The sequence below is a fragment of the Mandrillus leucophaeus genome, unplaced genomic scaffold (assembly GCF_000951045.1).
Source record: "Mandrillus leucophaeus isolate KB7577 unplaced genomic scaffold, Mleu.le_1.0 Scaffold491, whole genome shotgun sequence".
Taxonomy (NCBI): domain Eukaryota; kingdom Metazoa; phylum Chordata; class Mammalia; order Primates; family Cercopithecidae; genus Mandrillus; species Mandrillus leucophaeus.
Window position 1 is genome coordinate 838,719 of NW_012105265.1, and position 26,530 is coordinate 865,248.

The window sequence follows — 26,530 nt, forward strand, 5'->3', positions numbered from 1 at the left end:
GGTGTGACAGACTGCCACAATTCCTTCAAGAAATATGTAAGTTATAATTTTACTACATCATCAACAAGGTACCTATATAATTGTCTTCTAAGTCTTGCCAATGTTGAATTTGTCACATTTATCACATTTTTCTATTTAATGGAAACGTGTTTTTGCTTTCTAGTGGTTTTAATTTACATTTCTCTAATTATCAATGAGATTCACATTTTCTACTATTTCTGTCTTTTTATACTAGATAGTAATTCACTGGCACTACCCTTATAGACTAGGGAAGTGAACATTTTCTTTCTATTTAGATTATGAATATATATGTTCTCCATTATTTTGTCTTTTTAATTGTTGTCACTATTTTTCTTCTTTTCTTTTCCTTTTTTTTTTTTTTTTTTTTGAGACAGAGTCTCTCCCCGTCACCCAGGCTGGAGTGCAGTGGTATGATCTCAGCTCACTACAAGCTCTGCCTCCCAGGTTAACACCATTCTCCTGCTTCAGCCTCCCTAGTAGCTGGGACTGCAGGCACCCGCCACCATGCCCGGCTAATTTTTTGTATTTTTAGTAGAGACGGGGTTTCACCATGTTAACCAGGATGATCTCGATCTCCTGACATCGTGATCCACCTGCTTCAGCCTTCCAAAGTGCTGGGATTACAGGCATGAGGCACTGTGCCTGGCCACTATTTTTCTAAATCTTACTTTTTCTGGCTTGATTTGAAGCCACCTTGCTAAGCTATTCTATTGTATTATACTAATCATAGGTAGCTCTTTTTTTAAGAAGAGAAAGTGGTTCCTGAGTATTGCTACAATCCCAGTTTCCCATAAGAAACTCTACAAAACTTAAGACTTTTAGCTTTGCCAAGTCTCTCTCTCTCTGAAGCTGTAATTTTTAGAAGGAACGATTGCTTGAATGATTAATCACACTCTTAGTTACACCAGTAAGGCCATAATTAACTGTTGGCGCCTCCAGCAAAAAGTACAAGTGGCTAATGGTCTCAACCAATAATTCTTCCCCTTTTTCATCTATTTATAGGGAATGATCGGAGGCTGAAGATTTCACTATTTATTTCAATAAAGCACATTCATTTGTGCTTGTCTCACTGTCATACATAATGGTTTATTAAACAGATCCACTGTAATTATGGCTATTAACTAAAATGCAGAATTAAAATTTACCTCTGAGCTTCTTGGTTTGGATAGATGTCCCAAAATATAGACCTGTGTAGACAAATTTGTAGCACACTGGACATGCTTTCTCCCTAAAAATAGCTTCTCAGAAATCAAAAGGGAATTTTCTACTTTAACATAAAAAGGTGAATTAAAAAAATTGACTCTAACCTTTCTTGCCAGTACTTAGAAGTATCAGGAAGGTGGAAAATATGGTAACACAGTAGACCACTGGTCTTTAAATAGGTACTGCCTTAAGTAAGACCCTGAAAAACTCTTGGTGGAGAAGTCACTCTCAATACTTGTCCAAAGACCAGCTGCTTCAAAATCACTTGGGGCTTTTGTGAACACACGTATTCCCAGATCCCATTCCACCCATTACAAACTGAACTAGACTATCTATGATCTAGGAATCTAATTTTGTTCTCCTGTTAACTTCAAGGTTTATTGTAATTCACACAAATTCAAGATGACATTAAAGATATCTGAAACCCTGCTTATTTGAATATATTTCTTAACTAAATGAACTGTATATAGGCATCACTTCTTCCCAACAACCAGGGTACATGCTTATATAACCATAAATGTATGCCACACCTTCCTCTGTAAGTCTGTTCGTATATACACTCACATATACCAATTCTATTGTAGTTAAACTTTTTTTCTAGAGCAGAACTCTTTCTTCATTGCAGCATTACTCCAAGTCCCAAATGGAAGTAAGATAAAAGCAGAATGCTCTGGTTGAAATAAAGTTGGTAGACCTAGAGACTCCAGGAGCCATTCTTTTTTTCACATTCCTGTTTGTGCAGCCTGGAGATGTCCCTGAAGTCTGGGGATGAGGAACTCATTTTGAAAACCATTCCCCTATTATAAATATATCATAATATCTATCTATCTATCTAGCCTCTCTCTCTCTATCTCTCCATCCATACATCTATCTATCCATCCATCCATCTCATGGATAGATTAAAGGTTGTGTGCTAATTATCAAAGACCTTTTTATATAACTTAAAATATGACTATTCATTACATAGTCTTTTGAGGTATGGTTTGGATTGAATATATATTTTGTTCTCCTGAAACTTGAGTGAAAGTAAAAATTTCCTTTTATTCCTAAAATAATTTTAAGGCTTGACAATGACTCAGAAAGATTTATGAATGAGACTTGACACTGGATAATGAGATGTGCAGAAATGGTCACATAAATCTCCTCTTTTGAGTTTAAAACATTTATTTCAAGTTCCAATTCTGGTAGTATGAAGGACTAAGCTGATTTAGTCCCCTCTTGCTGTAAAAACAGAAACGTTTAACGTATAAAATCAGTAAAATTAAAAAATTTTAATGTGTAGGTATATTTACGGATAGGAAGGGAAATCTCTTGTTGCCAGAAACAAGGGAATTTAAAGCCATAGACAAAAGCTTGTAAGCCAAAGACTTACAGACTTGGGAATGGTTTTAGACTAGATATTAGTTCCATGTCCTAGTAGTATTAACATATAAAGAGGGCAAAAGTTGGCCTAAGGCCCATTAATCAAGTTCTCTATTTAAAGCCTGGGCATTGAAAGGGTATTCCCTTTGTGAAACAAGAACCTAAAAAACTGTACCCTTTGACCCAAGGAAAGAAAGAAAGAAGTTTGTCTTTGTCTTGGGTTCTGAATTTTTAAAAATCTTCTTTTTAAAAATGAATGTGGCCAGACGCGGTGGCTCACACTTATAATGCCAGCACTTTGGAAGGCTGAGGCGGGTGGATCACTTGAGGTCAGGAGTTTGAGACCAGCCTGGCCAACATGATGAAACCCCATCTCTACTAAAAATACAAAAATTAGCCAGGCGTGGTGGCACATGCCTGTAGTCCCAGCTACTCAGGAGGCTGAGGCAGGAGAATCACTTGAACCCAGGAGGTGGAGGTTGCAGTGAGTTAAGATCATCCTACCGCATTCCAGCCCGGGTGACAGAGTAAGACTCTGTCTCACAAAAAGAAAAAAAAAAGAATGTGTCTCTGGCCTACAGATTTGAAATCAGACTTATTCACATGGTGTAAATGCCAAACTGAGAAATTGTTTTAAAAATAACTTTTGAATGTTGAAATCCCAAGCATGCTTGCAGCCCGAAACACAAAGCCACTCCATTAGCAACACTTCTACAATCTGGGGCTCATGACATGTGCTCGAATTAAAAATTACAAATCTTGTGAGTAAATTATTTATCATGAGTGAGACTTAGCAGGCATGGATAGCAGTAGAATTAGCACTACAAGAACCTCAAGCAATAGGGTGACAACTTGGAAAAGACCATAAAATAACAAGGCTTAAAGTATAATAAAACTATAAAAGAAAGAAAGAAACCATAAGGAAAGAAGAGATCACTATGCAAAAAAAACCAGGCTGACCTGTCAAAGAACCACATAGAAAAATCTAAAACTAGAAACTGTAGGACCACAACATTACATATTCATGAGAAATTCATTGAAAATTTATTAAAGACAGTGGATCAACCATAGCTAGTGAGATGATTAAGAACCAGATAATATATATAGGTATGTGGTTCTATACCTATATATAGGTATAGAATATAGGTATAGCTATATTCTACATAACTATAGCTAGAATGCAGCTATATTCTATATAGCTATAGATAGAATATAACTATATAGAGATAGCTATAGAATATCTATATTCTATATAGCTGTAGAGAATATAGATCCTATATTCTAGGAAATTACCTCAAATACAGCAAAGAGAGATAAAGAGATGGCAAATATGAGAAAATCAGATGGAGGATAGAGTTAGAAGGCCCAATATACATTTCTGGAATGAGAATTGCAGGGAATAGAAAAGATGCAGTCTTCAAAGAGAAAATGAGTAGAAATTTTAAAAGTGGATGAAAGATACGAATCCTCATACTGAAGAAACATACCAAATTCCAAGCTGCATAAACTCAAATAAAAACCTCATCTAGACACGTTGAGGTAAGACTATAGTAGACAAAACACAAAAAGAAAAATCTCAAAAGGTAAAAAGACAGATTGCCTTTGAAAAATTAAAAGATAGGAAAAAACTTTTTCACAAGGAGAAATTTGTAATAGTCACTGTATCTTTGTTATAGCAGAAAATGAAAACCTTTTAAATGTATACATATATGAGATTGACTAAACTGTAATTTATGTTTATATAGTGGGATATATAGCAGTTAATATGAATGAACGAACTATGCATATCAATATGAACAAATCTTAAAAGCAATATTGTGTGAGAAAAATACAAGCATCTATATAAAAAATTTAAATGCAAATAATATTGTACTTTATGATGGGCAGATACACAAATATATAGTAAAATAAGAAACCAGGAATGAAAGAAGGACAAGTGGATATCCATCAGCTTCAAGATAGTGATTGCTTCCAGAGTAGAAAGAGCCTATTGGAATGGAAAAAAAGAGGAGGGTTTAACTATGTTTATAGTGTTTTATATCCTTTACAGAAAAACGATGATCTATAGAAAACATGGGAAAGTGTTAATATTAGTTAAGTCTAGTGGCTGGTATGTGGATGGCTCATTCTTTTACGTATATTTGAATTATTTCATAATAAAAAATAAAAACATTAAGATGAAAAATAAAAGTCTATATTCATTTTTGCCTATATCTCTTAAATTTCAAACTATAAATTCCTATATTTGTGAAGAGAGAGAGATGAGAAAAAAATGAAGACCTCTTCTTTCCTATTTCCTAGATGAATAATTTATTTAAAAAATAAATAATAGTAATAAAATTCTTCACCCTTCATTTTTCATCTTTTTTGTGATAATTTTTAATGTATTATTTCCCCTTTCCAATTCTCTTTTGTATAATTACATGGTTTTTCAAGTTAAATATTACTCCAGCCAAAGTAGTACTCTATGTGTATTCATATTAGGTATGAAAAGCTAGATTTATTTTATTTTTTCTCTCTCAAATTTTATGCAGTATTCGGACTAAGCTGTTTATATGTAACACTGTAGCTGATCAAAAAATGTCTCAGTGTGTCTCTTCTGTTTTTCTCCACAAAACCTTTCCAGATCCTGGAAAACAGAAGAGACACACAGCTAAACTCTGGATTAGCACCACAGATGAAGGATGAAGAAGGGGAAAGCACTTGCTTCTTATGTTGGGAACAGGGGAAAAAGTTCTATTTCAGCTCCCTGGAGTGGGCTCATCTCTCACTCCTTGGCCTTGGGTCACACATCATGGCTTCTGTTGTGGACTATGGAAGCTGACTGTCTTCCCTACTCCTACTTTCCACCCTGCAGAGTTTCCTGGGCAAGTGCACTGGGCAGATTGGTCTTGAGACCCCCTTCCTCTTGGTTCCCTCTTTCAAAAAGCAAAAGCTGCTTCCCTTCTGGTCTCCAAGAGGAGGGAAGTAGACAAAGTCAGCCCCCAGGAAACTGCATCTTAAGATACTGTGATTGTAGGTATCCTATAGCTTTGATGGGCTGCCAGGTAGCTCTGCCCTTCCATTCTCTGACTGTTGGTGCAGGTAGGATGACAAGCCCTTTGAACTCATCTCCAGTGGTACATTTCCTGGATTTCCAGACCCAATTCCTGTATTCCCCAGGGGTTTGGACTATGAATCCCTAAGAAACGAGTTAAATCTCTGCCTTCTGACCCCCTATCCAGGACGAGACAGAGATGCCTCTTTATGACCCAGGTCTGTGACTCTGGCCACCTCCAGTGCCCGTCCCCACCTTGTCTGGGCTCCGCTTAAATAGTGTGGTTGTCTCTGAAGCTGTGTGGGAGCTCTGGGCTGAGTTTAAGTGGTCTCCCCATTACCTCACCTCTGTTCTTGATAGTGTAGTCATTCTAAGGCTGTCATCTCAGTAACTATGCCATTTGCTTAGAATATTGAAGGAAATTGAAGGCACATTGTTCATTTCCCACAGGTCTCACAAAACACCATGTCTACTTTCCCACTTTCTGTGTTGGTTCCCCAAGGGGCTTCCTCGTTGTGATTCAGAAACACTGAGAGTGAACAGAAGTCTAAGGAATAGCTAGAAAGGTCGCTGGGTGAAGGAGCACTTACCCTTGTCAGTGTGCAACCCCTCTCCCCATCCAATCATTTTCCTCATTACCCCACCCCCCGACCCCGCCACATAGCTTGGGAAGAACAGGGATGATGTTAATCCATTTTGTCCCCATCGGGATTAGGAAAGTGAGTTTGAAGTGGCTTGCCTTATTCATCTTCAAAGCTCTTTCATATATTACTTTTCTTCTCTTTATCCTCATTTCCCAGTACTTAGCCCAGTGTCTTCACATAGTAAGTACTTGATAAATGCAGTTGTAAGACAGACATTTAGTAAAATCCCAATGCCATGTAATCAATGCGTCTTCTTGGTGCCTTGAGAATTCAAAACATTGACTGTTTAACTTTGTTTAAACTCTGGGTGATTGGAAAGACATTTGGCTATGTTTTATTGCTTTTAAATATATTTGCATCAGAAAGTTTAAAATTGCCTTATAACCATGGCCATCTTTGATTTTACCTTGTTTTTTTCTCTTGGTTTTATTCAGTAATTCATCAATTTTTATTATTCCTGTCTTCAAAATATTTATGTCCACCCTTTTCTCTTCATTCCCACAGTCTGCCTCAGGGGAGGGATGAATCATTTCATTTACTGACTCAATATTCCAATCATCCCTTGGGTCTCCATTCATTCTCGCCTCTTTTTCATTGAATGAATACCACCATGAAGTCAGTTTAGATCTTTCAGCATAAGGGAGCTGCTTAGAAACCCTCAGTAGCTTCCCATCTGCCTATAGGATAAAATTAAAATTCAAGACTCCCTTCTCCATAGCCTGTCTCCAACTGATTTCTCTGTCCTCTCTCTTACTTTCTTCATTATGAATGCATGCACCAGCCATCCCCATCTCTTCATTCTTCCATGTATGTCCCCACTTTGAAACAGGGCCCTTGATGTGTATTTTCATCAGGCCTTGACTGAGAGCTTTCCCATAGAGAGGCAGTGTGGCCTTTCTCCGGGCACAAGAAGATAATCTCACTTACTGGCAGCTTGGCTTGCTGGTTGAAACACTGACTCTACATAACTGGACACACAGGATGCAGCAGTTTCAGGATTTGTGGGAAAATACTGTTTCCAACTTCCTGATACTCAAGATTTACACAAACTAGGATAAGAGAAGCAGCATCTCTTCAGTGTGAAGAAGAGCAGCCCGTGCTCTTTTCTAGAGAGTGTGAAACCTGTGCTTGAACCAGACCAGCAGAGGAAGGATGGGCCTCTGGGTCACATTCTTTGGGGTCTACCACAGGGTTGTATGTTTGGAATTGTACTTTTCAACTGTTCATACAGAACAGTTTGCCAAAACTTGTAGTTATTTAAAGATATTTTTGGCCAGGTGCAGTGGCTTACACCTGTAATCCCAGCATTTTGGGAGGCGAAGATGGGAGGATTGCTTGAGCCCAGGAGTTCAAGGCCAGCCTGGGTAACATAGCACGAACCTGTCCCTACATTTAAAAATAAAACAAAACAAAAGAAATCTCAGTGTGGTAGCAGCACACGCCTGTAGTCCCAACTACTCAGGAGGCTGAGGCAGGAGGATCACTCGATCCTAGGAATTTGAGGTTACAGTGAACTATGATTGTGTCACTGCATTCGAGCCTAGGCAACAGAATGAGAGTGTCTCTAAAAAATAATAATAATAAGATATTGTTGAGGACATTGTTCACTACATTATTCAATATTTCTCTTGATGAGAACCCATGAGATAATTGTCCTGTCTGGTCCTAGACTAGGATTAATTGACCTTCTACTGAAGTATGAATTTCGTAGCTAACACTGAGTCCCTCTTTGAGTTGACTGCTCCATAGCCCTGCTAATTTTGAGGCCCACTTCTGGCAAGTGCTCTCAACATAAAGTTTGTGTGGTGGCTTCATTTCAGGCTTCGTCTTATTGTTTGCCATCCTTTATCTAAATCACCTCTGATTTTCTCACTTATCTTGACTTTGTCTTATTATATATGTTTTTGTAATCCACTTGTGGGATAAGGTAGAGCGTAAATTCACATATAAGCAAAAATGGCCAAATTCATGGGTCGATGATCATAATTATTTATATGAAAATATAACTCCAAATTACTTCCAGATGCTGTAGCTTAAGGAAACATATGGAAGGGGAACTTAAAAATATTCTACTTTCTTCCTTTATGCTTTGTAGTTGAAGTAATGGCATAAGATGTGAGGAAAACAAAGTTTTAAGGAAAAACAAGTATGAACATGGCTGAAATACTAAGTAGACTGAATAGTCAGAATTCCAGTGATCTAAAGTTTCTTACCTGCATATTCACTCTTTTATTAGAACGTTGGTGTTTAGGGTAGACTCTGAGTTCAGGACCTATGTGAGGTCACACTGCAATCAGCTTCACTGCACTATTTAATTATAGCCACAAAACACTGTATAGTATCATAGAGACTAGAAGCAATTTTTTATTTTAAAAATTGATTATATTTTTTTCATTTTCCTGTTTTGTTCAAAGGGAATATGTATAATTCAAAATAAATTCTTCTCTAACCCAAAATAATTGCAGAGAGAAAATTTAAATTGATAAGGCATAGATTAAATAACGAAGGCAGAGAAAATTAGCACAGCTTCCTGAACGCTCCCTTGGAAAAGAGAAAAAGATGATACGAGGCTTTAAGCATGCCAGAGACAGGAGAAATTACACATGGTCCCTTCACCAAACAGCATTAGTATCAACAGGGGCTGCCAGAGGTACTAGTAAAATGTGGGAATTTATTGGCAAAGAATACCTGAGAAGCAGAGGCAGAGCTTACTAGTGACACAGAAGATGAATTCCATCCTAGGAAGCCACTATTTTTAATCTGACTACTCCATACCACCCCCTGGTTGCAGAAAATGAATATAGCAAGAGCAATGATGGTCAGGTCCCAATCACCTCTCAAGTAGTGTTGGAGCTGCCAAAGAATTGTGACAAAGTGATGCTGTGGTCAGAATTCTTGGGAAATACATTCAGGGAAAATACAGCTGTTGTATCTGTCCTCAGGTATTTATCAGGCATTTAGTTGGTACAGTTTTAGTATCTGAATACTGAAGCTATTCATCAGTGTGTAATATTTACCTGCTCCGTGTGTGTGTGTGTGTGTGTGTGTGTGTGTGAGAGAGAGAGAGAGAGAAGGTCCTATGGTCACAGCTCTAGAAAATCATTATCCGTGTGTGTGTGTGTGTGTGTGTGTGTGTGTGAGAGAGAGAGAGAGAGAGAGAGAGAGAAATTGAATTGATTCTTTTGGCTATAAACGATTGTGGGAATATATGATCTGCCTAGGCTTTCTTGAAGGTTGTAATTGTCAACTTTTTATTTCACAGTGTGTGGACAATATACGATGTAATGGTTTAATGACTGTAGTGTTTGAAGAGAATTCCAAAGTCACTGTGCCACATATGATTAAGTAAGTGTGAGAATCCTTTCCTTTACATTTTAATCAAGATTAAATTGGCAGAGCATGTAAAACCTTGAATAAAATACTGCATCCATAGAATTCTGCTTCTTATTGAGAATATGTTTCTTGACAGGAACACAGTGATTCATATGATTCCATTATAAATAAGACTATCAAAATGGTTTTTCACATTCACAGTTTACTAACTCATAGCATAGAAAAATTGTTTTTTATACTGTTACATATATCTTCACTCAGGACAAAATCCTAAGATGTTCAAGTTGAATATAAAATTTAAAATAGTAGGCCAGGTGCAGTGGCTCACGCCTGTAATCCTAGCACTTCGGAGGCCGAGGCGGGTGGATTACCTGAGTTCAGGAGTTCGAGAACAGCCTGGCCAGCCTAGCCAACATGGTGAAACCCAATCTCTACTAAAAATACAAAAAATTAGCCTGGCGTGGTGGCAGGCGCCTATAATCCCAGCTACTCGGGAAACTGAGGCAGGACAATCACTTGCACCCAGGAGGCAGAGGTTGCAGTGAGCCGAGATCGCACCACTGCACTCCAGCCTGGGCAACAAGAGCAAAACTTCGTCTCAAATAATAATAATAATAATAATAATAATAACAACACCCAGATGTGCCAAGTTCAGAGGGTGGACCAAGGTGTGGCTGCCCCATTGGGTATGAATCCTCCCATTGGGTATGAATCATATTACCCAGATTTGGCCATTCAGATATGTTTACATTTAGATAACATGAATCAAGTGGCTTTGCTGTCTACCCACTGCCTATTTATGCTTTGCCCCAGAGGCTATTTGCCTAGGGCTGCCATCCTGCTCTAGCTGTTTTTAACAAAGTAAATCTTACAATTTTCCACTAGGGAAGCTCTGGTTTAAAAGGAAAAGTTATCAGTAACTGTGTGCTAGAGCTGTCTGTATTCATGATTTTGTCTCCATATACTTTTTTGTTTTCAAATTCAGAAATTGTCTTGGGAGTATTTTGAAGCTAACCACATTTTTCATTACTCTCATTTTCTTGGTTATTTTCATTCCAAATTCTAAGAGTAAAATATATTTTTAAAAGCAGTTCTATGTTTATAAAAGAAGTTACTTGAAACTAAAAAAAAGTTTGTGTTTTATGGCTTTTTATGTGGATATTTTGAAGTCTGATCTGTTTATGCTGAAGCAATAAATAACATTAACTTTAGAAGGAAGACTTTCTTATTCTGATAGATATTAACTACAGTTAGCATCATCCCAATGGTACAAGTTTTAAAACTTATTATTATATCACATAAAGGCAGAGTACATAATACTGGTGCCATCAATGCTACAGAAAAATATAAATGATAAAAGGATTATAGTGTTTTACATTACTAGTCAAATTTAAAAATATTTTGGGTAGGGCCATTTTAAATTCTAGGGCAAAATTCATTTTACATTCAATTTTCTAGGTTTTGAATTCAGTATATTTGAAACGAGGTTAGTTAAAATGTTATGATGTTAAGATAAAGAATAAATGTAGAATATTAAGTCAAAAAGTCCAAACTATGACGTAATTTTCGAATTCACATCATTGATTAGAGTTTTCTTATTAATTTTCTACCACAGAATTTTAATTTTGATATTTTCCAAAAGAATATATATGATTTTCATTGTTTTTGAAAGCACTTTCTTGGAGGTTAGACAACCATGAAAGTCCACCCGCTTTGGAATTAGAATGTGTAAGTGAGAAAGTGCAGACAAGTTCTAAGCCACTAAACCCTAGGGCAGCTGTATGCCCACTACACATACCTTTTGTTGACTTTAAAAATTAATACTGGCCAGGCATGGTGGCTTACACCTGTAATTCCAGCACTTTGGGAGGCTGAGGCAGGTGGATCATGAGGTCAGGAGTTTGAGACCAGCCTGGCCAACATAGTGAAACCCCGTCTCTACTAAAAAATACAAAAAAAAAAAAAAAAAATAGCCACGCTCGGTGGTGGGTGCCTCTAATCCCATCTACTCGGGAGGCCAAGGTAGGAGAATCACATGAACCTGAGAGGCAGAGGTTGCACTGAGCCAAGATCACGCCGTTGCACTGAGCCAAGATCACGCCATTGCACTCCAGCCTGGGCAACAGTGAGAGACTCCATTAAAAAAAAAAAAAAATTAATACGAATGAAGACTTCAGTTTTGTGCCTGATCAGTTGTTGCTGGCACCGAAATGCATCTTTTGTCCCCTACCATGGCAGTTTACCAGTGTCCATGTCCAATCTCATTTGTGTAACCACTTACATACAGACCAGGACTTTTCTGCCTTTGGGTGCACAGAGGTGACACTTAATGAGTTGGAATTGTTCTCCTGTTAGGACAGAAACCTGTATCTTGGACTGTAAAGATTTTCTATTAAATCCAACATATCTATAATACACTAGTTTTATTCCTAAGGCAGAGTGAAGTTTTATATATATACTACTATTTTTTCCCAGCCTGACTGAGCCTGACTATCCTCAATCAGAGAACAGAGATTTTGCAATCTCTGTTCCTTCTGATGGCTCCATTCTACCCTGAAGTTTATATTCCTCCCTATGTATCTATTTCCCTATCTATAAACCATGAAGAAAAAACTCAACATTTCTCAGAGTTAAAAAAAATTATCCTATTATAACTGTGTCTTGTTACTGACAGGGCATCACTTTGTAAGCACTCACTTCCTTTTAAAACTTACCAATTATAACAGATGATATGGGTTTGATCTCTCAAGATTATTCTTAAGTGTTTACCAAAGAGGAGTTGCTGTTATCATAGGAGACTTCAGTAATGTATTATATTTTTCTTGAGAGTCTCTTAGGAAATAAAATAAGATTCTACTCAGTGTAATAAAGGAAAACTAAATAATTTCATAATATTTAATTTCTTTACTTAAAATGAAAATGTAATCACGATTTTGAAGGAAAGTAGTGTAATTAGTCAGTTTTATTTTAATTTCATGCTGGCTTCAACACATTTCTTGTCCTAGTGTTTCAAACAAGCTAATTATAGTCAAAAGATGCAAAGCTCAAAACTACGAATAGAATGTGAAAATCATGACACTTATTAGGTGAAAATATCCCTTTATAGGGTATGCAAACTATGACTTTCTTTTAATAATATTTGATCTCAACTTTCTTAGAAAATAGAGATTTTTTTTGGTGGAAAATGATGGGATAACAAGTGATTATCTAGCTCAGCCATCTTCTGGACAGGCTGATGGATTCACAAAATTTTCTGAGATCTTTTTATGCATAAGCAAATTAAGAACCAAAAAACTAAAGTTGGTTGAGGGACACATAGTGAGTGGAAGAAAGTGCCTTGTTATTTTCAAGAATCTCAAAAGATGCACTTGGGCATTTCAAGATCAGTAATGTAACTCAAGCTAACGGGCCACCCCCGTCAATTCCTTGGCAGGGGGAAGCTGCTCCTTGAAAATGCTCTTTCAGGCCTGCAGATGAAGTACTTCCACCTGCACTGAGCATACTTTGGGCTGGGACATTTCTAAGAGCAAGCTAAGAAAGCAATTGATTCCTTTTTATCCGAAATAAAATAAATATATAATTTCAAATCCCTCAAAGCGCTGAAAGGGCTAATTAAGGGCACTCCAACTGATTCTCAGCCAATGGATTCTTAGCAAGCAATTGGCTCACTGAACGTCACTGACCCTGTAGCAGATCCTTTAATCAAGTGGTGAAATTCAGGACTTCTTTGATCGCCTGTTCTGAAATGCTGCAGTGAAGGCAAACAAGGGATCTCAGAAGGGGAAGTGAAGGCTACTGGCGGTCCTCGTTGTCCACTTGGAGAGGCTGCCAGTGCAATGGTCTGAAGGCAAGGGGTTGGGGCAGCCAGATGGGAGGTTTGACAGAATGACAAAAGCAGTGGATTGCAGGGTGGCAGTGGTAGGTGCTATTCAGGGGAATATCCTTCACCCATTACCTTTTTTTAAGTGAAGACATTTTTAATACCACAGAGTTTTGAAAACATAATAAAAACATAACATATCACACTTGCAACTTATGGATTAAACAGTATTCAGAAAATAGATATCCTTAAAAGACATTAATAAGCCAGGAAGAATGAAATAAACAAATTAGGCACTCAAATGAAGAGCTTAGAAAAAGAATGAGAGACTAAACTGTAGGAAAGTGTAGGAAAGAAATAAGAACAGACATTAATACAATATAAAAAACAGTAGAAGGGATAAATAAAAAGAGCTGATTCTAGAGAGCAAAATACCTAACCCTATATCCATCAGTTTAATAAAAAAAAGAAAGGGAGGAAAGCACAAATGTGCAAAATTAGAAGTCAGGGAAAAGAAATAACTGCAGATATAGCAGTGATATCTGTGTTCCCCTGTTGTGGGAGGTATCACCCAATACTTTCTATGCACACTTTTGATATTTTGCTTTAAGGGCATAAGCAATGCTTTCCCCCGCTCCTAAAGAGGGCCTTTGGCTTCATCTTCCTAGTAGAACATGACTGAATTTGAGAGAAGGAATCCACAAAGTGAGACAAATTATTATTTACCTCCTCCATTATTAATTCTGGCTTTCCTAAATTATAATAAACTTGATGTTTTCATAACCCTGCCTATGCTGATATGTCTATATGTCATATAGACATACACAATCAGCACTCTACCTGCCAGTCAACCGCAGATCCAAAATATTTGAAAGAAAGAAAAACAAAAAATAGCTATACAACAATAAAAAAAATCCAAATTTTAAAATACAGGATAACAGCATTTTACATAATATTCACATTGTTTTAAGTGTTGTAATCTAGAGATGATTTAAAGTATACAGGAGGTTGTGCATAGGTTATGTGGAAATACTACACCATTTCATATCAGGGACTTGAGCGTCTGTGGATTTTAATATGGTGGGGGGATCAAGGCACCAATCCCCCAAGGGTACTGAGGGACAACTGTGCAATCATCTCTCTCCTATCAAATGCAGTGAGAAGCCCACTCCTGAGTGTGTAATAACAAATGCTGAAATACTCAGTGGCCGAGGGGAAAGCCTCCTCCTGGTTTTACCATCATGTTCCTGCCTTTGCACATAGGTCTGATGCCCGCCTTCATAAAGACGACACTGACATTTGCTTCAGTAAAACACTCAACTCCTGCAAAGTGCCCCAGATCCGTTATGCCAGCGTGGAGCGCCTCTTGGAACGACTGACAGACTTGCGGTTTCTTAGTATCGATTTCCTCAACACCTTTCTGCACACCTATCGTATTTTCACTACTGCCGCTGTGGTGCTGGGGAAACTCTCTGACATATACAAGAGGCCTTTCACCTCCATCCCCGTCAGGTACACCTATCGCTAGAGATTTGCCTATCATTAGCATATGGCCCTCTTGGTTCCGGAGTCACCATGCAGGCCAGCTCTGCAAAGCAGATCCTAGGGTGTACTAGCTTGCTTCTGAAAGTACTATGCCCCTCCAGCAGAAGGCCATATGTAAAGGTCACACAGAGTTCCCCAGGCACAAAGTTGAAAACCTGAAATCTCCAATTGGCCTTTGCTTGCTCTGTGATTATTTGGAAATGAACTCCATGGCTTTCGGCTTTTCTTTTTTCTTTTTTTTTTTTGGCAATTATGATTTTAAAACTTTAATATGCATAAGAATCAGCTTGCATGTGGTGGGGGGAGGGTGTCTTGTTAAATTACCGGCTCTGATTCAGCAGGCCCAGAGTGGAGCCTGAGTTCTGAATGTCTAACAAGCTCCCCAGAGATCCCAATGCTGGTGTTTGGACCACAGTTTAGTAGCAAGGGATTAGACGATGGCTAATAAGTGTCTGTGCTTCTTTGGCAGGTGGAGGGTATACATGTAGCATTTAGATTAAGGAAAGTCCAGCGATAGAAGTACAATGAGATTGTGGCCTATAAATGAAGGGAACATGTTCTTGAATGACATCTCGGAATTCATTTCACTTGGCTACAATCTCTTAGCCACTTTTGCTCTTATTTTAAGGTCATTGGAATTGTTTTTTGCTACCAGCCAGAACAACAGAGGTGAACATTTGGTGGATGGAAAATCCCCACGTCTGTGTCGCAAATTCTCTTCCCCACCACCACTGGCTGTGTCGAGAACATCTTCCCCAGTGAGGGCCAGAAAGCTGTCTTTGACTTCTCCCTTGAACTCAAAGATAGGAGCATTGGACCTGACGACTTCCAGCAGTCCCACCACCACGACCCAGAGCCCTGCTGCCTCTCCACCGCCACACACTGGTCAAATACCACTGGATCTCAGCAGAGGCCTCTCCTCTCCAGAGCAAAGCCCGGGATCGGTAGAAGAGAATGTCGATAACCCGCGCGTGGATCTGTGTAACAAGCTAAAACGAAGTATTCAAAAAGGTATTATCTAGCACATTTGCATAATTACACCCCACATTTGCTGGCCACCTGCCTCCTCACCCTTCCTTTTGGAACCCTGGTTCCCTTTCTTTACAACTTTAATACTTCTGCATAGAAAGTAGAATGAGCTCAATGGTGAGTTAGAAGAGAAAATTCCTGTAGATTCCTCTGGCCCTTCTGGAACAGAAAGCAAGATTAGGTGTCCTTATGCCCCTGTAGTAAAAGGCTTATTGTGGTCAGTTATCTGTGGAAGAATAGCATATCTGAATGGTACTGCTAGAGAGTTCTTGGACTTTGGTTAAGACTGGTTGGCTAAAGAGCCTAGCATGGTGCTTTGCACACCAGGAGATTGTGGGTCTTCTCACCTGTGAGCTCAGGCTGCAGAGCCTTCTCCTCCTCCATTATTTGCCTTAGGTACCTGTGTACCTCCAGCCTTTCTCTGCTGAGGATGAGCTAGGCTGGAAGTACCACGATGGCTTTTTTAGTTTAGTTATGAGGACAGTGCTCCATGTTATAGCAGAGGTATAGGGGAGAAATCAAATTGGGGACAGTGTTAATTGCTCGTGACATAGCCAAAATAATTTTTTTTTAAATGTTGATTAGATCATAGACTTTCTGGCTTCAATTCTCTACTGACTTCCTGTCACACTTAGAATAAAGTACATTCTCCCTGCCAGGGCCTTCAGGTCTGTGAGACATGGATCCTGTCTCCCTCTTCAGCCCCTGCTCCTGCCACGCTCCCTCATCCACTAGGCTACTGTCATATTGATTTCCTCTTTGTGTCAGAAATATGTCGGTCTTTCCTGCCCCAGGGTCCTTGCACTCGTTCTTTCCTCTACTTGGCCACTTTTGCCATGTAAGCTCCATGAGATTAGCAGTCTATCTTACTCACCTCTGTACCCTCAGTGTCTTGGCCAGTGCCTGACAAGTAGTAAATTTTGGTTAAATGAATGAATGAAATAAAATATATAGTGAACCGAACGAGGGTCCTCTCTCCATCACTTTAGCTTCTCAGCCTGGTATAGTGTAGGGTTGGAAGAGGTGATTCTTGTTGCCTTTAAAGTCCAGTGTTTCTGTAATGAAAATAAAAATGATTCACAGAGAAATCACAAACAGCTTTTAAAAAACTGTATAATAACTGATTTATTGATAATATAATAAAAATTGGGCAATAAATCAGACAAAGTGTTCAAATGTCAAGGTGGATTGGCCAGATGGATACACAGATGCTTGCCTTTCTACCTGCTTGAAGCTTCTGTGTGTTTCTAGCTCAGATCATTTAAGTAAGCTCCCTGAGTGAAGTAGTTAATGGAATTTTAACTGGAGTGGTTGTCATCATCAAAAGTTGCACTCTTTTTAAAGTCTTTAAATTGACAAGTTAGCAACTATGGAGGAGGAAAGGGAGAAGATAATTAAAAAGTCATTAGAACAACAAGCTTAAGCAAAATTATGATGGATTCTTCTCAGAAATAATGAGGCAGCGCACAAGCTGACAAGTGCATTCAGGGTTGCACCCAGCCCCAGTGCTTGGGAAACCCTGTGGAGGGAATGACTGGAATGGGGCATGGGGTATGGGAAGTACAGGAGCTTTCAGATCATGGCAAGTTTTTTCACCTTCTTTATTGCACTGTGGTAGATAGGAGAGGAGAAATCTGAAGATAAATTGGGATTCTCTCTCTCTCTCTCTCTCTCTTTATTTATTTATTTATTTATTTATTTATTTATTTATTTAGAGTTAGGAAAGCTTTAGGAACAAATATTTCGGTGTCCAACACCCGTGGCTTGGAGGCTGTGGTTTGATTGCTCCTCCGGCTGGGATGAGGATACAGTAAAGTCTCTTCAAGAGTCACTGAGTGAGCCTCTTCCCTGTGCAGGATACTGGGTGTGCTAGAGTCCACAGTGGTAAATAGCACCTTCACCATCGTACTCTAGTCATGTGGATAATAGAGACACAACATAACTATATGGGCAGGTGGCATAAGAGGTGTAGATAGAGTGCTCTGGAAGCTGAAGAGCAGGGAGATCACATCTGGTTGAGCAGAATCAAGAAGTGTCTTTGACATGAGCCAAAAGATATGTGGGCTGGAAAGAGGAGATGGGAGAACTTCTTGGCAAAGAGAATATATAAGTAAAGGTGTGGTGGTAATCGCTAGTGGTGAGTGCCATTTCTTTTTTTTTTTCCGTTGAGATGGAGTCTTATTCTGTCTCCCAGGCTGGAGTGCAGTGGCACAATCTTGGCCCACTGCAACCTCTGCCTCCCAGGTTCAAGCTATTCTCCTGTCTCAGCCTCCCAAGTAGCTGGGACTATAGGTGCGCACCATCACACCTGGCTAATTTTGGTATTTTTAGTAGAGATGGGCTTTCACCATGTTGGCCAGGCTGGTCTTGAACTTCTGACCTCAGCTGTTCCACTCACCTCAGCCTATCAAAGTGCTGGGATTACAGGTGTGAGCCACCATACCCAGCCAGTGAATGCCATTTCTGTGAGCAAGAGGCACCACTGCTTCTGAAGGGACAGGCTTTGTCCTATTTTGACAGCATGGGCAGCCCCGTATAGCAGACCTTGATAGTAGTTCTCTTAGGGCTTTCTAGCACTGAGTAAACTTCAAAACAACAGCTCTCCTTGAGAATCTTTCTTCTCCTTCTTCTTACCATCCTAACCATCTTTAAGTGTATAGCTCCATAGTATTGTTGAACGACAGATCTCTATAACTTTTTCATCGTGCAAAGCTGAAACTCTATAATCATTGAATAATACCCCATTTTCTTCTCCCCCCAGCCCCTGGCAACTAGCTTTTTACTTTCTGTCTCTACAAATTTGACTACTTTAAGTTTAAGTACCTCTTATGTATGGAATCATTCAATATTTATCCTTTTTTGAATGGCTTAATTCACTTAATGTAATGTCCTCAAGATTCAACCATGTGATAACATGTGATAGAATTTCCTTTTTTAATAGGCTGAATTATAGGAAAAGGCAGCATGCAGATACTACGTTTTCTTTATGCATTTATCCATTAGTAGACATTTTGGTTGCTTCCACCTCTTGGCTATTTGCATAACGGTGCAATGAATACGGTGTGCAAACATCTCTTTGATATCACCATGATTAAGTGCTCCACTTTAACTTTTTGTGCAGGGAATGTTCCATTTCGATCACCAGCTTCCCTAGTTTTAGTCTTCAAGGTGATAATCCAATACCTTATCATGAAAGCTGCTTTAGCTACTGTCTAGGACGAAGCAGAAATCAAGTTTTTTTCCCTGGAATAATAAGCTGGAAATAAGTTAGACTGGGGTATCTTACTCTGTTTTGTGCTGTTATAGCAAAATATCTGAAACTAGATAATTGTACATGAACATAAATCTGTTTCTCACAATTCTGGAGGTTGGGAAGTTCAAGATCAAGGTGCTGACATCTTGTGAGGCCCTTCTTGCTCTGTCATAACATGGTCGAAGGCAACACATAGACGTGAAAGAGAGGAAAGGGGGCCAAACTTATGCTGTTTTAAGGAACCCACTACTGCAATAATGGCATTAATCCATTTATGTGTGTACAGGCCTCATGACATAATCACCTCTTAGAGGTCTTACCTCTCAACACTGTTTCACTGGGAATTAAGTTTTCAACATAGGAACTTTGGGGGAAACATTCAAACCATAACGTTGTGTCCCTTTCCCCCAAAATTTATGTCCTCCTCACATGCAAAATACATTCATTCCATCCCAATAGCCCCCAGAGTTTTAACTTGTTCTGGCATCAACTGATAAGTCCAAAGTCCAGAGACTTATGTGAATCAGATATGGGTGAGACTCAAGACATGATTCATCCTGAGGCAAATTCCCTTCCAGCTGTAATATGGTGGTGGGACAGGGATAGGATAGACATTACCATAGTGAAAGGGAAAAATAGGCAAGAAGAAAGGAATAACATGCCTCAAGTAAGTCCAAAACCCAACGGGGCAGACATTAAATCTTAAGACTCCAGAATAATCTTTCACTCAATGTGCTGCCTCCTGGGTACACTGGAGTGGGGTTAAGTGCCCAAAGCCTCAGGCAGGCCCAATCCCATGGCTTTTCTGGGCTCAGCCCACATTTCAGCTCTCATGGATTAGAGCCTCTTGTCTGCAGCTCCCTCAGGTTGGTGTTGCATGCTGGCAGTTCTAGGATTTCTGCAATGGCCTCACTCTCATGGTGTCACTAGGCCATGAGAGTCTCCAGTGAGGACTCTCTTCAGTGTCTCCATCCCTGTAATAGGTCTCTGCCTGGGACCCTAGGCTGTCTGCAGCATCCTTTGAAATCTAGGTGAGGGAAGCTATGCCTTCACAGGTTGTGCATTCTGTGCACCTGCAGAATTAGCACCACATGGATGCCACCAGTGTTTTCCATGTGCACCCTCTGGTGCGGTGGCCCAAGCTGCACCTGGGTTTGCCTGGGCCACAGCTAGTGTGGCCAAGGAGCACTGCACAGGAATGTGGGGAGCAGCCCTGGGCAGCAAATGCTGTGGTCCCTTAAACTCCTCTCTGCAAACCTGGCCCTCAAGGTCCTAGCTTGTCTGAAAGATCCCTGAAGTACCTTTGGAGTCTTTCTCCCATTGTCTTAATGAATAGCACCTGGCTCTCTTTCAGCCATACTCTCTTTAGTACTAATCTTTTTAGCAAACGGTCACTTGGCCACAGCCTTGGTTTACACTCCCAAAAATGCCTTTTCACTCTTTACATGGCTGAGCTGCAAATTTTCCAAGTCTTTCTGCTCTGTTTCCCTTTTAATTATAAATTCTGCCTTTAAACCATTTCTTTCCTCTTATATATATTTAAAAGTAGCCATGCAACTTCTTAATATTTTGCTTATAAATTTCTTCCACCAGGTATCCTAGTTCATCACTCTGAAGTTCTGCCTTCCATAAAGCCCTTGGGCATCAACACAGTTCACTCAAGTTATTTGCTACTTTGTAACAAAGATGGCTTTTATGCCAGTTTTCAACACCTTGTTTCCCATTTCCATGTGATACCTCACCAGAATTGCCTTTACTGTTCATATTTCTACCAACATTCGATCATTCATGACCACCTAAGTAATCTCTTAGGAGATTCAAACTCTTGAAAGCTCTTCTCTTCTTCTGAGTGCTATTAATGGCATTGTACTTAACACTCCATTCATGGCAATACAGGCTTTCTCTAGCCCATTCCTTCAGACTCTTCCAGCATCTGTCCATTGCCCAGTTCCAAAGCCACTTCCACATTTTCAGGTATTCGTTATAGCAGCAACCTCACTTCTCAGTACTAATTTTCTGTCTTTGTTTTGTGCTACCTGAGACTAGGTAATTTATAATGAACAGAAATGTATCTCTCACAGTTCTAGAGGCTGGCATCTGGTGAGGGCCTTCTTGCTGCATTATAATATAGTGGAAAGCATCACATGGGTAGGAAAGAGAGTGAAGTAGGCCAAACTCATTCTATGCCCAAGATAAAGGCATTCATTCATTCATGAGTGTAGAGTACTCTTGATGTAACCACTTCTTAGAGGCCTCACCTCTCAACACTGTTGCATTAGAGTTTTGAGTTTCCAACATATGAGCTTTAGGGGACATATCAAATCATAGCATGGGGAGACCAAGATAAATGAGAAAGAGCTGGATCAAGCTCTTAGGGAAGGACATTGACACAGACTTCGAAGACCTGTCAGTACAGATATTGGACAGAGTGGGATCATGTGGACACAGTCAGTGGCTGCTGGAGAGCTTTGTCATGTGGCAGCACTGATCATTCATGGCCTGGGGTCAGCAGATGGAGAGGACCTGTGAGTAACAGTATGGCAGAAATATTAGGCTCTTTCTCATATTAGAGAATTAAGCTGAAGGCTTCATGCCTCTGCTGCTCACTGGATTTCCCCAAAACAAGTGATTTAGTGTTATATTTTTATCAGTTAATTTATCCAGATGGTTCATAGGTTAGAAATATCATTTTAGAGTTCCAGGTCATAGTTAAATGCTGAGCTCTTTCCACTCTGGGTAATGGAGAAAGTCCAAGATTGTATCTAGAAGGGGCCCATGGCACTCGGTGAAGCCCGTAGAGCCAACCTTTACTCCAGAGCTGTCAGCTCCTCTGTTCCCCGGGCTTCTTAGTCACATTCACTGCCTAATGTATCCCCCTTAGCTCTCATTTTACCCTGATTCCTCCCTTAGTCCTTCCATTAAGCCATTTCTTTGCATCTTAATTTATTTCCCCTTTCTATAGCTATCCTCTAATTTCTTTTTAATGCATTTATTTCCCATCTTATATTTAAAAATATTTAAGGTGGTCATTCAGAGAGACACAGGGTACAACTACCCTTAAAAATTAAATAGGTAGCTGGACATGGTGGTTCACACCTGTAATCCCAGATTTTGGGAGGCCGAGGTGGAAGGATCGCTTGAGCCTAGGAATTCAAGACCAGCCTGGGCAACATAGTGAGACCTTGCCTCTACTAAAAGTAAAAATTAAAAAAAAAAATAACCAGATGTGGCTGTGTGCACCTGTGGTCCCAGTTACTCAGGAGGCTGAAGCAGTAGGATCACTTGAGCCTAAGAGGTCAAGGCTGCAGTGAGCTCTGATCATGCCACTGCATTCCAGCCTGGGTCACAGAGTAAGACCCTGTCTCAAAAATAAAAAAAAAAAAAGACAAAAATAAAATAGGTAAGGAAATCAGGCAATGGGGGAAAAGGAATAAGTTGTGTGTGGCCAAGTGTATGGTTACTGAAAAAATGAATACTGTGTGGTCTTCTGCAATTCCTAGAGTCCCCTGACTTTGGTTCCAAGCTCCTCTGCTGACAGAGTAAAGACAGGAATATAATCAATTAATGTGATCCATATTGAAGGCTAGGAATAGATTGGTTGTGCAGGTACATTCTTGCTGGTTCTTGAGACTGAGCACAATTTATCTTGTGGATCCTTACAAAGGAAACACTCTGGGTAGAAAGTTTAGAATTAAGTTTCAGGTTGAGGTAGCTCTTTGGCATTTTTCTGAATAAGTGAAACAAAGAAATTACAGACTCAGTTGTGGGTTTTGTGTGTTTGTTTGTTTGTTTTTGGATTGGTGTATGGGCAATACTGGTCATTAATAATTTTAGGAAAGTCCTTGATGAACACTACTTCAGCATGAGTCTGAAAGTTCAGTGTGTGTGTGTGTGTGTGTGTGTGTGTGTGTGTATGATGTCTGTAAGAGCCAAGAGTGCTGCTGTGTTAACCCTGCTGTCTAGTCTTAAAAATTTGAGTTGACAAAGAAAAAGGAGACATTGACCCATCTTTAATTTGAAAGATGTTTGCATGTGCCTCACATAATGTTAACACTTAAAACAGTTGGCAAACTTGAATACGAATCCTGTGCCAAGAACTTACACATTTTCTGCTTTTCACTTAAGAATACAACCCCGCATCATCGAATTGTATAATATCAGTTTTGCCAATTAGGTCCCTACTGATGCCATAGGTCTCTCTCACTGCCATTCAGCTATTCATTTCAGGGCATGTTTTTTGAAAAGTGCTTGTGACCTTTGTCCATTTTTATTGTCATTGCAATGATAATGCCAGCTTTGCAATATTTCCTGGCAGGAGAACGTCAAACAATGTGAGGAGGAAGAAGCGAAATAGGAAATATCCTTTAAAATGAGTGAGGCAATGAACTTAGGGAAAAATTAGTTCAATTTAATTTCCCTCTGACTCAGTCCCTACATCTGCTCCAGGCTCATGCAACACTCACTAGTACCCTCCCTTCTTATTACCAGGTAGTTTCTATCTTCTTCAACCCCAGGTACTTCTACAAAACACAAATATCAGCCAGACTCAGATATCCAGATTCCACCCAGTGATGGGTTCTCAACAAAAAACAAACCAACAGCGGGCAAGAAAGGTGAGCCAAAGGGTCGCTCACTGTATTCAGACCCCATTACCCCCTCAGTGTTCACTTAGACCATGGCTGTGCAAGTTAGCCACCTAAATGTTGCTGCACAGCCCACAGCACTAGTGTCTGTTTCTGTGTTCTTAGTTTGAAAATTGCCTGCCTGTGGGCTGAAAGTGCTCCCGATTTTAGCATTTGTTTTGAGCCACATCTGCCCACTCGTCCTGCAGGCAAAGCTGTTTGCAAGGAGCCTGATCAGAAGTGAATATGCCAGAAGGAATTCTCCCCTCAGCCCCCAGTGCTGGCATGGTTTCTTCTCTCTGTAGGTGCCTGTTAGCTTACAGGATTCTTCTTTGCTTTCCTGTTCTTTTTTTTTTTTTAACTATTATTATTATTATTTATTATTATTATTATTATTATTATACTTTAAGTTCTAGGGTACATGTGCATAATGTGCAGGTTTGTTACATATGTAAACTTGTGCCATGTTGGTGTGCTGCACCCATCAACTCGTGAGCACAGTCAGGTTCTGTCCAGCTTTCTCATTGGGAAATTTCCTGGGTTCAGTGTAATTGCTGTCTAATGATTTTCTCATTTTCCTGAGATGACTGAATGGTTGAATCAGATCAAGGACGTGCATTTGATATTCTGCTCATTCTTACAGAGCAGATGCCTTCCATTACTGAATTTTGGGGGAGTTATTTAGAAAATAATAAAACCGACAGCTAAGCACTGATTTTTTTTTGTCTGCATCTTGCATCGTTGCCAGCTTTACTGTAATTATGTCATTCAGAGAAAGATTCTAACCATTTCCTTTTCCTGGCCCCTTTGTGTTTAAAAAAGCAAAATTGTGGCCATATTTCTAAGCGGATAAGTCACATGCAAGTATAAAAATGGCCTTATATGAAGTCATTAGGGGTTTTTGAAAGTTTGCTGAGTGAAATCTTGAATGGAATGGCAAAGCAAAGTAGTTCTGCTGACAGGATTAATGTACAATTAGTAGAGGTGACACTAAGCTTTTATCAGTGGGAATTAATGAAAAACCCAAGGAGAATGGAAGAATCGTTGGAAATTTATTACATTTTTGTGATATTTTTCTCTGAAAGCACATACACAAAGTTGTAGTATTACCTGCTTAATGAATCAGTGGAAGGGGCGTAGAAACATCATTAGTAATGGTCTAACAGTGACCCTAAAATGATGTCTGTGTTATTCTTGGGATGTTAGCTGCAGCAAAGAAGCTCAAATGACCTTAAACCCTCCCAGTGGTTCATTTAAAAAGTTTTCACTTGCTTCCTGCTGATCTGTAGCTCTAGCTCAGAGATACCCAGTAGAATTTTCTGGGAGGATAGAAATACTCTATATCTGGGCTGTTCGATACGATAGCCACTAGCCACATGTGGCTACTGAGCACTCAAAATGTGGCTAGTGCAAGTGGGAAGCCAAAATGATAATTTAACTTTAGTTAATATAAATTTACATAGCCACATTTGGGTAGTGCTGTCATTTTGAACAACATGGCTTTAGATCCCTGGGCCCCCGGAAATCCCTGGTGAGGGCCACATTGATAGAGATTCAAACTTTCTTTGGTTTAGGGGACAACATAGGCAAAGAACTTGTGAAGTTCTGGTTTGTAATCCCAATCTGATTTTTAACCTGAAAAAGTCATCTTTCCCCACTCCAAGAAAGCAAAAACATTTGGAAGGGCAGGGGATCCACCACGTACCCCTGTTCGTTTTAACATCTGCTGCTTCATTCAACAGAAGGGGCTGGCCGGGGTCAGCCAGGCCCAACAGGGTCAAGACAGGGTTAGAGAAGATCCTTATTTAGATTTAGTGTCATCAGCACTTGACTTGATTTCATATTAAAGCCCTTTAATGAAATGCTTATTATCTGTAATGAACTTTTGTTTCCATGCATGATACTGACAAGAAGCTCTTGAATTCAAGGCCTAGTTGTTAAAACTCACGATGTTTTCAAACAGCAGTCCTAGAGTCTGCACCGGCGGACCGAGCAGGAGTGGAAAGCTCCCCTGCAGCGGACACCACAGAACTTTCACCTTGCAGATCCCCCTCAACTCCCCGGCACCTCCGCTATCGCCAGCCTGGAGGTAAGAGCTCAAGAGGGACTCAGAAATAGAAACGTGAAAAATTATTTCTAGCTTCTGAACCTTTCCTTTGCCTGATTGTTTCACTGCCAAAATAATTTTTTTAGTCTCACTTATTGAAAATTAATTGGGAGCAAATATAGTTGGCCCTTTGTATCCGTAGGTTCCACATCTGTGGGGTTCGTATCTGTGAATTCAACCAACCACCCATCAAAAATATTTGGCAGAAGAATAAAGCTTCTGTACTGACCATGTACATACTTTTTTTGCTTGTCATTATTCCCTAAACATTATAGTGTGACAGCTATTTACATAGCATTTCCATTGTGTTAGTTACTATAAATAATCTACAGGTGATTTAAAATATACAGGAAGAGATGCATAGATTATATTCAAATACTACACGATTTTATATCAGGGACTTAAGCATCCATGGATTTTGGTATCTGAGGGAGATCCTAGAACCAATACCCCACAGGTAACAAGGGATGACCGTAATGTTACTGTAGGACCAAGTGGTGGAAAAATAAATGATTAGAGATGTCATTAGTCTAACCAGTATTTGTTTAGTTCCA

At 39.5% G+C, this 26,530-nt stretch overlaps 1 protein-coding gene across 1 annotated transcript in view; it reads left to right on the forward strand.

Moving 5' to 3' along the window:
• RASGRF2 (Ras protein-specific guanine nucleotide-releasing factor 2) overlaps nt 1-26,530 on the forward strand; it is a 212,001-nt gene that overhangs the window by 73,653 nt on the left and 111,818 nt on the right. The window contains exons 13-16 of the mRNA XM_011995569.1: nt 9,530-9,612; nt 14,684-14,932; nt 15,594-15,976; nt 25,833-25,958. Coding sequence (XP_011850959.1) covers nt 9,530-9,612; nt 14,684-14,932; nt 15,594-15,976; nt 25,833-25,958 — 841 coding nt within the window. The remainder of the gene's footprint in view (nt 1-9,529; nt 9,613-14,683; nt 14,933-15,593; nt 15,977-25,832; nt 25,959-26,530) is intronic.